General features: G+C 38.0%; 1 protein-coding gene across 5 annotated transcripts in view; it reads left to right on the top strand.

The window, feature by feature from the left end:
* Nucleotides 1-3,134: 3,134 nt before the first annotated feature.
* Nucleotides 3,135-17,189, top strand: part of ZNF346 (zinc finger protein 346) — a 32,587-nt gene continuing 18,532 nt past the window's right edge. Inside the window, exons 1-7 of one of the 5 annotated variants that reach the window (XM_015825003.2) lie at nucleotides 3,151-3,240; nucleotides 11,118-11,221; nucleotides 11,321-11,416; nucleotides 11,944-12,091; nucleotides 12,543-12,776; nucleotides 16,438-16,531; nucleotides 16,682-16,765. In XM_015825003.2, the coding sequence (XP_015680489.1) occupies nucleotides 3,180-3,240; nucleotides 11,118-11,221; nucleotides 11,321-11,416; nucleotides 11,944-12,091; nucleotides 12,543-12,776; nucleotides 16,438-16,531; nucleotides 16,682-16,694 (750 nt within the window). In that variant the 5' untranslated portion in view covers nucleotides 3,151-3,179 and the 3' untranslated portion in view covers nucleotides 16,695-16,765. Of the gene's footprint in view, nucleotides 3,241-11,006; nucleotides 11,027-11,117; nucleotides 11,222-11,320; nucleotides 11,417-11,943; nucleotides 12,092-12,542; nucleotides 12,777-16,437; nucleotides 16,532-16,681; nucleotides 16,766-17,189 lie in introns of those variants that run through there. The other 4 variants (XM_015824999.2, XM_015824998.2, XM_015825000.2 and 1 more) reach the window with 4 other exon arrangements.

Below are 17,189 nucleotides of genomic sequence, written 5' to 3'. Positions count from 1 at the left end.
AACTACTAATAAACTTCGGTGCTGTTTGCTTTTTTAAAATCAGTCAAAGTTGGCTAGGACGTACCATCTACCTAATTCCAGAAAAGGAAGAAAAAGACAAAGAACTTTTCCATGCAATCAAGGCCCAAATGAAAAATTTCCCAACATTATTGAAAATCAAAGAGCAACCAAGATACATTCAACAAAATTGATGTCTCTTGAGTTCAACTTTAAACACTGTTTGAATAAATACAATAAATCAGTATTTCCCTGGAAGATCTTTTCTTTGAATTTTTCTTTTCAAGCTGATTAGCATCCTCCAGATTCTCTAATTATTACAACGTATTCTATTTTGAACTTGCCTGTATCCACAAACTACTAATGTTCATATAAACTACCAAAAAAGTTAAAATAACAAGTCATATCTTGTGGCTATTTACTTATTTTAAGAAATAGCTAGAGGCTAGAAAATAAGGTATAATTTGAAAGTGTTATTCTGCAATAGTCATCACTACACAACTTCTAATAGCTAATCAACATTTCCCTCACTGAACATGATTTCCCACTTTCCCTAATGCATTTTGCAAGAAATATTTTTAAACTAGCTTCCACAAATCTAGGTACTTTTCTAGGTACAATTAAGTATAGTGTTTAACTGTCAGAATTTTAATTCTGTGGATGCTCAAAATTATTTTTCTCCTTGAAACAAACTGTTCTGTTTATGGGAAATGATTGAGAATATTCATTTCATTTTTAAAAAAACATTAGCCACTTTTCTTCTTCTTTGCATAATTGTTCTAATGGCCTCTTGTAGTACTATTTACTATTTACAAACTCAAGGACAGGGTATAGGAAAAAGAATACCCGTATTCTAAAAGAAGGCTGCTATTTGGCTTGTTCTCTTAAATTGCACATGTGATTTATTAACCTCAACTATGACATACAACAGCATGTAAACAAACTGGAAAACATCTTGAAAGAGATACTAATGAAAGTGTTGCTGTTTTGATATTAAAACGAAAACTTAAGAGAATATTGAAAAATATCTAAGTTTCCCAGTTAGTATTTTTGTACAATATAGCCTGAAGGACTGCAAGTGCAAATAAGCCACAGATAATGGGTTTTATTCCTATTTTTATATAAAGATATCAGACAGGCAGAAAGTTCTATCCTCTTTGGTTGGCTACATTAGGGTAGGAACAGGCATTTTTAAAGTGACTTCAGCTCCAGGATAATCTTTCTCACTAATAGTTTAAATATAGGAACTTTTAGAGTTATCCAACCATCACTGTTCCAAAAGTAAAAGTTTTGAGAACAGGCTTTTTATCATGGCCGCGGGATAGTATGAAAATCCTGTAAGTTACCAGAGGGAGAAAAACGGAACACATATTTTTTTTTTCACATGAATGTGAAGAGCAAGTAACAGCACACCAGTGCGAGAAAAGTAATCGAAGCACACAGAGATTAAATAATAAGCAGGATAAGGGCCGAAAGGACGTGACTTTTAAATCGAATGAGCCAATTGATTTAATAAATGTGATAATCTTATTACTCTGGAGGCTCATTTCCGAAAGGACTCTTACAGCTGTGCCTTTACATTACATTCATACACAGACCACACATAGCTTTTGTCCTATGAGAAGCTTTTTCTGACGATTTCTGCGTCAGCGACCCCCACCCCCACAAACTTTCTCGTCCTGCTTTGGCGGAAAAAGTGAACCAGAAAGATTGCAATTCCCTCCCCCCCCCACTCCCCAAAAAAAGCCAGGCTCACAGGATTCACTCTGCAGGGACTACCAGTCCTGGGAGAAGATCTCGAGATGTCAGGAGATTTCACCGAAAGGCAGATCGTCAAGCGAATTTGGCGGGTCGGGATGAGCACGAAGGGATTATTACTCTACTCACCGATCCAGTCCCTCCCCACACCGGGCCTCTGTCATTCCCCACCCTTTCCCTCCCCATTCAACTCTGCCAGGAGGCAACGAGAAATCCCGGACTCTGCTTCTTCTCGCCGGCAGACTCAAAGGCAGCCAACAGCGGGCCTTTTGCCCATATTCATGTTGGCTCCGGGAGCTTCAACTCCCGTAGCTAAGATGAAGGGCTTGTTGCGGAAAAGGGTCACATGACGATCCGCGTACCCTGTGAACAGGCGGGAACTTGGGTCGCGCTCGCCTTTGGGGAGGGAGCGTCCCTTCGAGCCTCGGTTCGGTCATTGGGCTGGAATTGAAGGCAGACCGTCTGGTTTTGTTGCCGTTTGGTTTGGGATTGTAACCTTCCTCTTTTCCGCAGTAAAGTGTTATGATGAGGGTGAAGGTTCGAGCTTGTGGGTTGGTTTCTGAACGTTTCGTTAACCAGGCTAGGTAACATCTTCAGCAGAGTTTGGGATGTCGGTGCCATCCCCTAAACTTCCTGAAGATGTTATCTAGCTTGGTAACGAAACATTCAGAAACCAACCCACAAGCTCAGAGAATGAACCTTCATCCTCATCCTACACCCGAGCTACAGATATTCGCCACTATTGCAAAGTGTTAAAGAGTTACGGTGCTGTGCACTCGATACGGCTGAGTGGCTTGTTTTTCTCGAAGCTTTTTTTTTCTCTCGCTTACCTCCCAATACTGGAAAATGAGAGTCTTCTAGGATTCTGACCAGCGTTGCCCTTGAATACAATTCGGCATTGTTCTTTATACTCATTTAACAGCATTATTCCTGGCTTTCCGTGCTTGTCTTAAATATGACATGGGATTATAATCGTTTTTTCACTCCCGCAAGGGTTTCAGATTAACAGTTTTAATCAGAATTCACACAAGGATTCCTAGGTACATGAGAATGCACATTTGAGATATACAACCAAAATTCATTAGTCCTTTCATGCACTGCACGAAATATATACGTTTCTAAAGAACTTTAAACAGTTGACTGTTCCGAATTAAAGGCAAATTTCCCTTCCCGCCGGAACCGCAGAACATCCGCCCATCTCCGGGCACTAGTAAGACTCAGCTTCAGTCACGTGCTCAATTTCCCAGGCTTTTGAATCAAGCATCGCGAGAACAGAGACCTCCCACTTCGATTTTTTTTCGATCTCCCGATTGAGAAAGCGGACTCTCGCGTTACTGTTACGTCCCTTTGGTTCGGGGCCTCTCGCGATATTTCGGAGTTCTGGGAGAAGACAGACACTTCGGGGGCGGCGACGCTGGAGAAAGATGGCGGACGAAGCGGGTAGCAACGGAGACGCTTCAGCCTTGCCGGTGGGAAAGGAGGCAGGTGAGGCTGGGGTGGTTCTGCCTTGCTGTTGCGGAGGACCGGTGTCTTGTACCTTATCTTCCTACCTGTTCCTATAAGCGTACAGTGTTGCGTCAAAAAAAGTAGGACTTGGGGATGGATGATGGCCATTGCCCTTTCCCCGCGCTCTCAGGCGGGGCTTCAGGATTGGGACCGGTTGCTGATCCTTCCCCCGCATATCAAACGTGCAGAACGGGCGCCGCTCCAAACGTGCTTCCCCGCTCGTGGATTGCTTTCTGCCTCCTCCTCCGCGGGTGCTTCACAACATTTCCAGCTCTTTGCCAAGCTGAGCTCCGGAGACTTTTGTTTGCATTCGGTACCGGCGACAGCCCGCAGATACGAAATTCGAGGACACTTTTGAGATTAAAACAAAAATTAGTCATGACAAGAAGTCGGAAATCTGATTATTTGAGTCGAAACGTAACGCTCCATCCGTTACTTGTTCAGATGGTGTAAGAGTGCACCGTTTCCATTGTACTAGGGCAGGGCTTTTCAACCTTTTCACCCATTGTACCACTTTTAGGATATGGCAACATCTGAGTACCATCAGTCGCCTAGCAAGGTGTCAAAAACTTGATGACCCCCCCAAAAAGAGGAAAAAAATGATAAAGTACAGGTAGTCCTCGACTTACAATAGTTTGCTTAGTGACTCTTCCAAGTTACAATGGCACTGAAAAAAGTGCCCGGCAAGCCACAGCTGAGCAAGACACCTGCCTGCCCACCTGGCCGTGCTCTTCCTCCTGTCTGAGGTTTTCATTGTTGTGACCATTTCTGTTGAGGATTGGCAGCTAGGGTGGGGTGGGGGAGTGTTTGGGTTTTATTCCCCCCCCCGTCTGCTGGGTGGTTGCAGCAGGTTTTGGTCACTTCACATGACCCTGGGACACTGTGACTGTCATAAATATGAATCAGTTGCCAAGCATCTGAATGTAAATCACAAGACCCTGGAGATGCTGCAACATTCCAGTTGATTGGTGCTTCTTCAGGGTTCAGCAGAAACACCAGGATCAGAGCCAAGCTCCAGTTGGAGCCTGGCGCTGATCCTGGCGCTTCCACTGAGCCCTGACAGCCCCAAAGAAGCGCCGATCATCTGGAAAGCGGTACTGATCCTGGCGCTTCCGCTCAGCCCTGACAGCCCTGCATCTCCAGCCATCTCTCGCTCAGGCTTGTGCGGTGCTGCCACTGGTTCAGCTCATTCCCCTCCCCCTCTACCACTTTTCTAGGATGGTCGCGTACCACCTGCCAGGTGCCAATGTACCACAGGTGGTACCCGTACCACTGGTTGAAAAGCCCTGTACTAGGGAAACGGCACTCATCTCTTTGTCCACAACTTTAGAACTAGTGTCTCAGGAAGTTTAGTGGTGTGATGAGAGAAATGTTCTTTCCCTGTGGTTTATAACGTCCTCCCTCCACCTGGGATCTTCCAGAAGAGTGAACCTGTGAAACTTCATCATCTCCAGCGAATAATGGCCATGATAGCTGATGCTGATAAGAATTATAATCCAAACATGAGGGATAAAAGCTACCTTATATATTTATAATCTTTTCTAAATCAATAGAGTCAATTTTGTGTGGTTCGTTGACTATTGCTAGTCCTGGCATTGGGTTTTATCCTACTTGATATATTGCCTATCTCATTGTACATATAAGCCGAACTTCCAGAGTGAAATCCCAAAAGAGCTTTTCCCAAATTGTTGCTCTTTAAATGTGTCAGATTACAACACATATTGGGGAGATATGTCTTGTCCCTAATGTCTGGAAAGCACTGTGTTGTGCTAAAAGGAATGGAAAGTATAAGAGATATTTTAACAGGTCATAAATTAGAAACTGAAAGAGTTACATTGAAAAAGTGATTTCTGAAAACTTAAAAGAGACTTGTTACTTGGTAAAGAAATAGTATTGCTCCAGATGGGCATTTTTTCCTGCCAATGTTCCAGATTTCTTTGCAGGCTTATCATAGAAGAATGCTAATATCTTACAGGGAAATCTCTTTACATCACAGATGAATCAGTAGTGAGGACACATCTAATAATAGTTAAGCACATATAGTAATAGCTACAGATTATGCCCCTTGGCTGACAATTCTATGGGTATGTTGCCTGTTCTAGAACACCATGGATCTGATTTGATTTAGATAATATATAAATCTGGAATAGCCAACCTTTTCAGGGCCAAGTCTTTCATTTAATCTTTCATTACACACTAGAATCAAACTCAAAAAGTAAATGTAGAGGTGGTACCAAATCAAAGAAGGATGGATGGATTACTATGGTAATTAAGTTATGAGGAAATTTAAGTGGGAAAAATGAAATAGGAAGATGGTAATTATGCGGTGATGCAGTAAATGCAGAAATGTAAAGGTTAATTGTACCTGATGCTATGTTTTCTTTGTTTATTAGAGTTGCCAATTTTCAACCTAGAAATCTTTTCATCTCTTTAAATGATGCACTTAATGCTACTGATATATTTTAAATGCATCTTTCTTGGTTACCAAAGATGGAGCTGATAGTGAAGATTTAACTTTACCTCTTCTAGGAAGAAGTTCTCAAGACTTCTTCCTATGTCATGGAGAAAACTCCTTCATTTCAGTCTTTAGTTTTGTTGACTAGAAGAAGCAGTGACTTTTCTCTTAGCGTTACGTTGAGGACTGCAAAGAGAAAGGAAAGAATTCAAGTCATAGCTGAAGCTTCACAAATCATAAATATTTGGTACCAGCACTGCAATGGGAAGAACTTTGGCAAGTATGGTAGATGAGCACACCAAAAACAGCTACAGTAGAAAAGCCATTTGGAGACTAAGAATTTAAGAGAATGCTGGGGCAAAAATGATATTATAGCTTCATAGATCTATATTTGAGCAGACCCAAGAGCACTCACGCCTGCATCAGTCAGAGGCGCTTTTAGGTAGCAAATGAGCAGTGGACAAGTGCCAGATCTCTTCAACTATAACAACCCTATGGCAGCCTCTCATTCTCCACAAGTGGGATACAAGGTGATCTAGGTGAACATTGGATTACACTAATATTAGTGACCTTCTGGCATCTGAACCATCCCTTGATGAGACTAACAGTACTTACCTTCTGTGGCTTTGGGTGTGCATTGCTGATTCTGATTAGCTGGTGGATTACCAACTAGGAGCCTACAACTCAGTTAAGCATTGATTCGTTAAAAAAATATTTGGAATATTTGTTAATTCCATTCTAATAGAAAGAAGAAAAAAAATCCTTAAGCCCTTGTGAAGGGGGAGAGAAAGTATTAAAGAAGACCAACTTAATCCTTTTGGCCTAGAGATCTTACCTTAAGCGTTATTTGAGCAAAAAGCAGGATAGGGAAACAGTTGCTGGAGTTTTCAGGTCCACTAACAAGACATGCTTCCACAAAGATAGAGAAGATGCAAAGAAAATGTTCCTCAAATTAATGCTGTCATTTGCCAGGTGGGCAGACAACTGCAAAAAAAAACAAAAAACTAATGCAGTTGCATCATGGAGCACACATGCAGATATAAGTGGGTATTAGAGTCTGCTTGGTGGGGACAGGCTCTTTAATTGACAAGAAAATTGAAGAAGCTGCTTTTACTCACCTTCAAAACCAGGGAGAAGGAGTTATGGATGAAGAAAGCAATGGATTACCGGATATGATAGTGTATTCCTGAACTGTCCCCATTAGCTACCAGTCCTGATCTACATTTGTAGGACAGTAACCCAAGCAGACATACGTGCATTCATTTAACATAAAATAGACAAGTTTGAACCTTCGAGTAAATATTGCTACAGAAGATACTTTAAACTCTATTGACTCTCCATAGGAATGTATAGTATATCCATGTCCTATTGGCTCCATCTTCAGTGATCAAGAAAGTAGTAGGCCTTAATTCTGAACTACCTGTCTTGTTACTGAAAGATAGACCTAACAGTCCTGTCTTATAAAAGAGGACGGGATCAGAGTCGATTTAAGAAATTATGGAACCATCAGTTAACAGTAGTGTATTTGCTAACTATTTACACACAGTTTGGTTTTCTAATTTTTCTGGTGTGTAGCAAAATGGAACTATACTCAGCTGAAATCAGTATGTGCAATTGAAAGGCAAGGACTTTCTTCTGCAGGACAGGAAAAAGGTCTAAAAATTGCGCTCTACCTAGAAGAGATTGTTGGGTTCATCTTTTGGTGACCAGAAAGGTACTTTTTCCTAGTGTATTTGTTTTGTTTACTGTGCTAGTTGGATATTTATTTATATACATATTCTTACATTTATATGGGCATGCTTCTTTGCAGTGAGAAAGGCAAAATGTGTTTACCTATTCAATTATTAAAATGTTATTTATATTCTAAGCTCCACCTAGCCAATTATTTTTGTCCTGTTGGTATCGTAAAATAGAGCGTAACAGTTGGAAGAGTCCTTGGAGGGCTTCTAGTCCAACCCACTACTTAAGCAGGAGACCCTATGCCATTTCAGACAAATGGTTGCCAATCTTTTCTTTAAAACCTCCAGTGATGAAGCACTCACAATTTCTGGAGGCAAGCAGTTCTACTGATTAATTCTTCTGGCTGACAGGAAATTTTTTCTAAAGTCTAGATTGAATCTTTCTTCAATAAGCTGCAATCCATTACTTCTTGTTCTGCCCTCAAGTACTTTGGAGAATAGATTGGCCCCCTCTTCTCTGTGACAGCCCCTCAAGTACTGGAAAACTGCTATCATATCACCCTGATCCTTCTCTTCATTAGCTAATTAGATAGGAAGAGCATATTGTTCCCTTTGCAGTCTCATAGAAAGCTGCTGGGGGGAGGTGACCATAAGTGGACCGTGCAGTTATTTTGTTCAAAATTAAAGTTAGCTCATCACTGATATTCTCTTATCATTTTTAATATAAACAGCAGCATGAAGAGCAGTTTTGTATCGTATTTTATCTTACATTTTAAGAAAAATACCCTCCCAAGAATGTACTGGTATTCTTCTGTTAATTCATGTTATAGTATAGTTCAGTATAGTTCTTAATAATATTTTAATTCTGTGTTATGTTAATGCTTTAACTATTTTTTACTTGTTTTATAACCTGTAAGGTGCCCAAAGTCACCTTATACGGGAGATGGCGGCATAAAAATTTAATAAACAAATGAAATGAATGTTCAATCGAATCATATGGGTATAATTGTTTAAATAAGCCTTTTTAATTTTACATCTTAAGTTACATTCTGTAGAATCAAATTGGATAATTTCACCTCTAATAATATATGCTAAATATCTATACCTCTAATGTGTATCTGCATAAATCTATAGGTTTTCTGCATTTTGCTTACCTAAATTAATATAGTACCATTTGTTATTTAATCGGTATAGTGAGTTAGGCCCTTGAAAATGAAAGATTACAAGTTGTCTTCAGTATTAATTAAATATTTTTTTCCAAAGCATAGGGCTGGGAAAATGTTATAGTGTAAAATCAGTAAAATCATCATTGTCTAAATCAGGGGTAGTCAACCTTGGCTCTTTTATGACTCGTGGACTTCAACTCCCAGAATTCCTGAGCCAGCTGTGCTGGCTCAGGAATTCTGGGAGTTGAAGTCCACGAGTCATAAAAGAGCCAAGGTTGACTACCCCTGGTCTAAATTAAGATTGAAAATATGAGATCTTTCAATTACAGCTGAAATATTGGCTCTTAGAAATCCAGCCAGCATGATAAATGATGAGGAATGTTGGTCATTGTAATTCAACACTTGGAAGGATATTACTTTCCTTTCTTACATCTAGGAACTATAGTCCAGTACAGGGGTGTCAAACTGCCGGCCCACGGGCTGGATGCGTCACACTTTGCTGGCAATGGGAAAAAAGTCGCAATAAAAAAGTCACATGTGAGGTCGCGAGTTTGACACCCCTGGTCCAGTAGATTTGAAGCTTCTATGAAGCTCTGCATGAAGTCATCAAAGTCTATTGACATAGATTTGATACTAAGAAAGGACAGAAACAATTGCAGACATTGTAATTATTTTAGAATACCAGACGTTGTCTCCTTGCTTTTAACCTTACATGTGATAGACATACTGGTCCACTTTGGGACACAATTTAAAGTGTGAATTTAACAGTTCTACATCAGTAATGAGCAGATTTCACAATGATTGGATTGATCTTATTTTTGATAGAATTCGAATTCAAGTGTGCTGGTTACAAAATAAAAATGAATTTTAAGCCTAAGAATTTGTCTTGATTATCAGAACATTTCAGTAGGTCCAGTTTACCTTCTCTGTCAATAAGTAAGAGATCTTCAACACTGTCTTTTAAAATGACTTCTTCAGAAAAGATAAGATCCCCTATAAATAGTTCCTCTGAATCCCAGCCATGAATACACATGGTCTAGTTCTCATCCTCAGCATAAATCAAATCAAAATGGATAAGCACAGGTGTTATTCTTCCAAGTGCACTGGACATTAGAAAAATTTTGAAGATTACAATAAGGCAAAGGGGTTGAGTGAGAAGAGCTGGACCTCTTGTGACAAGTAGTAGAGAATTTGTATGTTATCATATGTAACATGGATTTATTTGCACATGTAGTAATGGCAACCTTCTTAGAACTCGCGTCCCCAGATAGCTTATATTTTCTGTCTGAATTGATAATATATAACTACTTCCTTATTTTGAACTTTGGACTCTTCCAAAGTTTAAAAATAGGTAAGGGGAATGTCTGTCCAAATCTAAACTGAAAAGAGATACAGTTGGTGGATTTTCACTAATCATTAATACAAGCTATTGGAATGCTTATCAGGTAACAGTTGTCAACAGGGTTAGAAAGGCTGTTCCCTATTACCGGTATTAAGTGTGAATCTTTTCTATTAAATAGATTTTTGCATCAGAAATGAGCATCGTGTGTTCCAGGATTCTGTTTGCTCCCGTAATCTTTATAAAAACAAAAATGACAAAGCAGACATTAATCTACAAGACTTATTGTACAATCTGTTAACTTTATAAAATTGCCACAAATTCTTGTTCTCTGCGGGTAATCCTTACTCTGTTCTACTACTGCCACAAGTAAATATAATTCAGATGATTTTTTCCCCCCTGATGTTGTTAACAGCAGTATTTGTAATTTGTTGTATCAATGTGGTGATTTGCTGGAGTTTGTAAAATGGGTTGTGTTTGTACAGAATTACAGATCAATGATAGATGAGATTCTCTATTCACACTTTTTTTTTTCATCTTCTCAGTCCATGTGTACACAGCGGTTATTTGGTGTAGGATAGTTACATACTTACATTGACCATTACACATATTGTCAAAACAGCCAATGAAATGAATCTTTTTGTTCTTGACACAATGTGAGATGTTAAATGTTGAAGATTTATAAGCCAGAAACAATGCTAGAAATGTAGTTTCTTACAGAAAGACTTCCATTGACCAGGTGATATTTTTTTTAGCTGAAGACTAATGAAAGCATTGGCATTATATTTAAAATGAAAGAAATGTTGAGCCTTTAATTGTGCTGTCTTAAAATTATTTTGTTTACAAGTGGAAGAGAAGGCAGTGGCAAGCTATTTCTAGATTGTTACCAAGAAACTATGTGAACACGAAATCATCAGGAGTCAAGCTCAACCTCAAGGATACTATTTTTTGTTCAGTTGAGTTAAATAAATGTAATGAGTAAAATATTTTTTTTTCTCAAAAAGTATTTGCTTTTTTCTGATTAAGGGATTAAAATTGTCATTTCAGAACATCTAACTCATATTTGTCAGAAAGCAAAGAATATTTGAGTTCTGTGTTATTCTGGAAAGGCCGTGAAGATTGCTAGGTGACTGCAAGAATTCGTAGTTTTTAAATTATTTACACAAGTTGACATTTACGTATATATACGTATGTAATGATGTTTTTGCCTTTTACAGTGGATCGGATGATCAAAGAAAATAGCCACATCTTCACCGACACCCAGTGCAAAGTATGTAGCGCGGTGCTCATCTCTGAATCTCAGAAGCTTGCTCATTATCAGGTGTGGTTTAAACTAGAGATAGCTGTTGAAATTGCTGATATGTGTATAAAAGATCCCTAGGTGTGCTTAGCATTCTTGTCTTCTGTTATCTTCCTTCAGAGTAAGAAGCATGCAAACAAAGTTCGGAGATACATGGCTATCCATGTGGAAGAGGAATTCAGTCAGAATAAAAAAATAAAGCTGGAAACAGAGCAGGTAATGTAAGCACTCCAAAGAAGAATAAGCACATTGTACATTTATTTTTATAGAAAATCCGTCAGGTGCGTTCGGTGCACCAAGTCTTGGCCAATAATATAATGTTCCAGAGAGAATTTTTGACATTGGGCATTGTTGCAAAAACATTTAATCCTGCCTTCAATGAAGATGAATTTAAAAAGCTTATTAGAAGACTACAATTCAGAGACAATTGTGAATTAATATTGCTACAGAAACATAATAAACCTATTTTCAACTAAAGCGCTCTCTTGTTGCATCAATTTGTTTGATGATAAGAGCCTACTAGTAAATTATTTCCATTTTACAACATATTAGGTCTTTACTTGAATAATTCTGTGCTAATTTCACTCTCTGCTTTAAATAAAGAGGACGATATTTAGTAAAAAAGTGGTGTGAACCCATGCTAACAGTTTCATTTAAGTTCCAGTTTTTGAACATGGGACATTTTGATATGCTTTCCTTTTGTCCCTTCAATCCCAATAAATGTCTGTGTTCCTTTTTACAAGCAACAGAGCAGTAACGGTGAAGACAGGAACAAATGCTGCCCCATCTGTAACATGACCTTTTCTTCACCTGTTGTGGCTAATTCTCACTACTTAGGCAAGACTCATGCCAAGAATTTGAAACTGAAGCTGCACTCTCCTAAAACAGAAGGTATGATCAGGAAGGTACAGAGGAGTTTTCTCCTGGCATTGTGGGAAAAAAAACCTCTCATCAGAATAGTCTAGGGTTTATATACCTTATAGTACAAACCCTATCCAGCAGTCCCTGTCCTCTACATAATAAGGTTCAAGAGCATATATATATTAAGTTGAGAGTTTGCACACTGATGTCCCAAGTCTGATGACTGATAACAATGGTAAAATGCCTGAGAGATAGAAGCACACAAAATACATACCCTTGATCATTTTGCTATTTCAGATTATTTGTTTTGCAACCTGTATACGTGTGCATGTGCTAAGAACATTTAACCTTTATGCAGAATAAGAATGGAAATGTATGGCCTTGTGAGGATACTGTGGTTCTGGTTTTGTGAAAATATGCTTTTATTTTTCCTCTAATTTTTTGTTTTTTGTTTTTATCTTTTGAATTATATTTGCAACAGTTTTACCCATTCAGAAAGAGCCTATTAATCTTCTTCCCACTACCGCGTCCTCTAATGAAGAGAATCAAAACACTTCTGACCCAGACAAATTCTGCAATCTCTGCCATGCTACATTCAATAATCCACTGATGGCAAAACAACACTATGTCGGCAAGAAACACAAAAAGCAGGAAACCAAGCTTAAGCTGATGGCACACTATGGGAGAACTCCCGAGGAACCAGCTGTCTCCAATGGTGAGTGTTTTATAGAAGGCTTTCAGAATAAAGAACAGACTCCATTGTACATGTTGATAATGCCATAACTAACCATTTGTTTTTAATGTCTTACGTGATAGTGGGCTGCTTCACTTTTGTTACAGGTAGTCCTCGACTTAGGAGCCCCAAATTTATGTGGCTAAGTGAGACATTTGTTAAGTGAATGTTGCTCCATTTTACGACCTTCCTTGCACAATTGTTAAGTGAATCACTGAGTCAGTTGCCAAGAGTCTGACATTTGATCACCTGATCATGGGGATGCTAGAATGGCCCTATGTGTGAAAAACAGTCATAAGTCACTTTTTCCAGTGCCGTTGTAACTTCAAATGATCACTAAACGAACGTAAGTCGAGGACTGCCTGTATTATGTAATTGGAAACAAAATATACTCTTATATTCTGCACAGTGGGTGTGTTCATGTGCAGAGTGATTAGGTTGGAACTGTTCCTTCAAGATGAGGGGAGAATTAGACGAGACATCCTGAAAATTCTGGGCTTGGGTAAAGAAGCTTCTGTTTCTCACATATGCCTTTAAAATTCTCCCAAATCTAGTTGGACACTAAAAGGAGAGCAAGAGGGCTGAGGCCAATGCTAAGAGAGACAACGGTGGGTGGGGGAATTTCTACATCTAATTTTTAATTTTTCATGAGCTGCAAAAATATGGCTTCAGTATTTATAGTGCTACAATCTGGTGTGGAAGGTTTTTGTTAGAAAGAAAATGAAGAGGAATAATGTACATGCAATGTATCCAAAAAGAATAAATAAAAAGTGGGAAATTTAAATGTTGACAGTGATACAAATGATCCATACCATTACTGTAAGTAGAAAGCATGTCAAAATAAGGATAACATTTGGTAGTTCAGAGGTAAACTAGAATTCATAATTAAGCAAAATGATTCATGAAGATGTAAGTAAAATAAAATGAGCATATGAAGAATTAACAGTTGGCAAAATATACTTTTTAAAAACAAATTATAGAACTTGTCAGTAATTTGGATAGGAAATTCTTGGCAGCCACATGAGACTACAATTTTTAAAATTATCAATATAAAAACAGAGTGTCCTGATAGTCTGCCCAGGTGACGGCTTAAATAAAAATGAATAGGAAAATCATACATGTACCAGAAAGATAGACCTCTCAAAATTATATCAAATTGGTAAAAATATCTTTTTAAAGAAATGTTTAAAAATAACTATGGCAAATAAAACAATAATTTGTGGAATGGAGCTTCAATCTAATCTAAGCCTAGCATTTAATTCTGTAATTTGGAGGATTCTTCCAAAAGATTTTCTCTAGCCTCCTATTAACCGGTCGATTACCATACTGAAGCTTCAGAAGGAGCGTACCTCAGACACACTACTCCCTTCAGCTGTATGCTTCTCTGTTCCTCCCTTTACAGAGGTTCTGGAATGATTCTCATCTATCCCATCCTGAAATATTTCCAGGCAGAGAGATTAACTTCCATTTGTTGCTCCTTTTATCTGATAAGAACCCAGGTTGCCCAGTTTTGTGCCTCTGTATGTGCTGTTTATCTTACTTCAAGTTGAAGATTCTGATTCATTTATTTGTATTCCTCCAACTCCCTACTTGCTTTGCAGAGATCTGTGATAGAATTATCATCCTAATTACCCATTAAGTGTTTGTTTTTATAGGTAATCCTTGACTTACAGTACAACTACTCAATCTTGTGAGTGCCAGTAATACCACAAACATCTTCTTCCCAAATATTTATCTTCATTTATCCCTTTTTTTTTAAGTATAGATAGCCCTCAAGTTATGATGGCAGTGAATTTCTGTCATTGAGTGATGTGGTTATAAAGCAAGATGATCGCATTGCTTGGCAACAGCAATCCTGGATGGATGGATGGAAAATACTAGATAAGCAAACATTACCTTGTGCTTCCATAACAATTTGCCAGGCAGACACTGATTCATTTCATAACTAATATATCTATCTCACTAGTCTAATCTTGAAATCCTCCAAGGAAAAAGTCAAATACAAATTGATGGCTTAAATCTTATTTTCTTTTTTCCCAAAATTCAAAATGTGTTTTCTCAGTAGATGGAATGAACAGTTATTGAAACTTGTTGAAATAATAATGAATTCCTTTAATTATTTTTTCACAAAATTTATAATTTTATTATTTTTCTTTCTGCCTTCAAATGATTTATTTTCTTGTAGCTTTCCTAGAGGTTTTCTGGTCTCTCACTTTTCTAGAATATTGATATCCAAAATTAGAAAATTTCTAATCCTTTCTAGGCATGAATAGCAGAATAAATAGAGCATCGCTATTTTTAAATATTCATTTTGAATAACTAAACAGGTTCATTGCAAGGGGTGGTGCATATGTCTGTCCACATGGCCTGTTACCTGTTAGTGTTGAAAAGATACCTATTAGATCAGGAGTGTCAAACAGCCAACCCGCAGGCCGGATGCATCATGCCGAAACCGCGCCCACCCCAGCTCCGGCAATGGGGGAATAGTTGTGATATATCGTGACACATCATGTGACGTGGCGAGTTTGACACCCCTGTATTAGATAGATTTATAATTGGATGTTACTGGAGTTCACAGGAGGGGAAATAGCAACCAAGAGGAGCATTATTTAAAGGCTTCCATAATGAGAATTTTACAATTGTCTAATCTGCAACTTCTATCCTGTTGATTTTAAAAATGGTTGATCTTGTTAGTTATAAGGAATCATTCAGAAATATAGCACATTGTAATGATTTTAGTAGATGTTTTAAGAATCAACATTTTCTCTGTTCCGCTGTTGCCATTCTTCATTCTTTTCCTCTGGAATGGGAAGAGAACCTTTACATATTTCTTGCCTTTAAAATTATTATAATTCCCAGGGAATCTGACAGATGTGTCTTTTTTTTTTTGGCCTTTTTCAAACATTCAGTATAAACTACATGGCAAAATATTCATTTGAATATGTTGCTTGCAATTCTTACTAAGGAAAATATTTCTAACATAACCAGAAACAGATGAATTGAAAAATATAATACTACAATTTGGAATAGTGTGTTTGTGTCACATTCCATTTAACAGGTTTTTTTAACAACAACAAATGTTCGCTTTCCTTCTGGTATAGTTTAAGGATCTGAGAATGAGAGTAATGCAAAAAAAAAATAGCTCTGCAGCAGGAGTTCTACAGTTTTCATAAAGAATCGTGCTTTAGGAGATCAGCGATCAGTACTCCCATTATTAATTTTTTTTAATACCATTGCAATCATGGTAGGCTCTGAGCTTTATGGGAGCAGCTCTTTGAAAGACAGTAATGTTAATCTCCTCTCAGATGCCTATTTCCAGATTGAACACACCCATATATACCGCGGTAACAATTCTTTTGTTTGTTTGAAAACATACATTTAAATCCTGAAAACAGCACAGCATTAATGTTCCAATTAAGTTTTGAACTCCATGCAGATGCTATAATTAAAAAATAGGAAACTTGGATATATGACCAGAAATCTGCTCTGCTGTGTAAATTAAACTGGCAATGACTGTGACACTGCTTAGAATTCCTAGCATCACAGTACATAGAGTCATTGTAAATGTCTCTTTACGGTTAATTATATCGACCTGGCTCTTTAATTCAGTTAATTTGATGCTCAAATTTTATGACATTTTCAGCTGGAAAGGGATATCCCTGCAATGACTGTAACATAGTACTGAATTCTATAGAGCAGTATCAAGCTCACATCAGTGGCTTCAAACACAAGAACCAGTAAGTGCTTTATTTTTTTTTATCTAAAATAATTGATGTAATTTTCAGATGTGATCACTGAATTGTGTTATGTATGGTGGTAATGCTTGGTGGTAATAAAGGTTATGCATCCCTTTATTAAATTGAATTAATATGCTTTCCTTTTATAAGGCCACACAGTTGAATATTCCTAAAAAGAGCTGATGTGGTTCCCATCCTCAAAAAGGAAAAAAAGAGACCCAGGAAACTACAGACCAATCAGCCTAACATCAACACCTGGGAAGAAAGTGGGGGGAAAATAAAAAAATGTATCTGTGAACATCTAGAAACAAATAAAGTTATAACTAGTAGCAAGCACGGGTTTGTTAAAAACACATCATGCCAAACCAATTTTATTTCATTCTTTGACAAAGTGACTAAATTAGTAGAGCAGCGAAATGCTGTGGATATAGTATATTTAGACTTCATCAAGGCATTTGACAAAGTAGACCACAATCTACTTCTTGGTAAGCTAGAAAAATGTGGGATAGACAGCATCACCACCAGATGGATTTGTAACTGGTTGACAAACCGTACTCAACGAGTAGTCCTTAATGGTACTACATGTACATGGAAGGAAGGAAGCAGTGGGTACCACAGGGTTCCGTTTTAGGCCCACTACTCTTCAAATGACTTAGCT

This window comes from Protobothrops mucrosquamatus, unplaced genomic scaffold (assembly GCF_001527695.2).
Source record: "Protobothrops mucrosquamatus isolate PMUCROS unplaced genomic scaffold, P.Mucros_1.0 scaffold2443, whole genome shotgun sequence".
NCBI classification, from domain to species: domain Eukaryota; kingdom Metazoa; phylum Chordata; class Lepidosauria; order Squamata; family Viperidae; genus Protobothrops; species Protobothrops mucrosquamatus.
The sequence above is the reverse complement of the archived record's forward strand: the minus strand, read 5'-3'. Positions and strand labels throughout refer to the sequence as shown.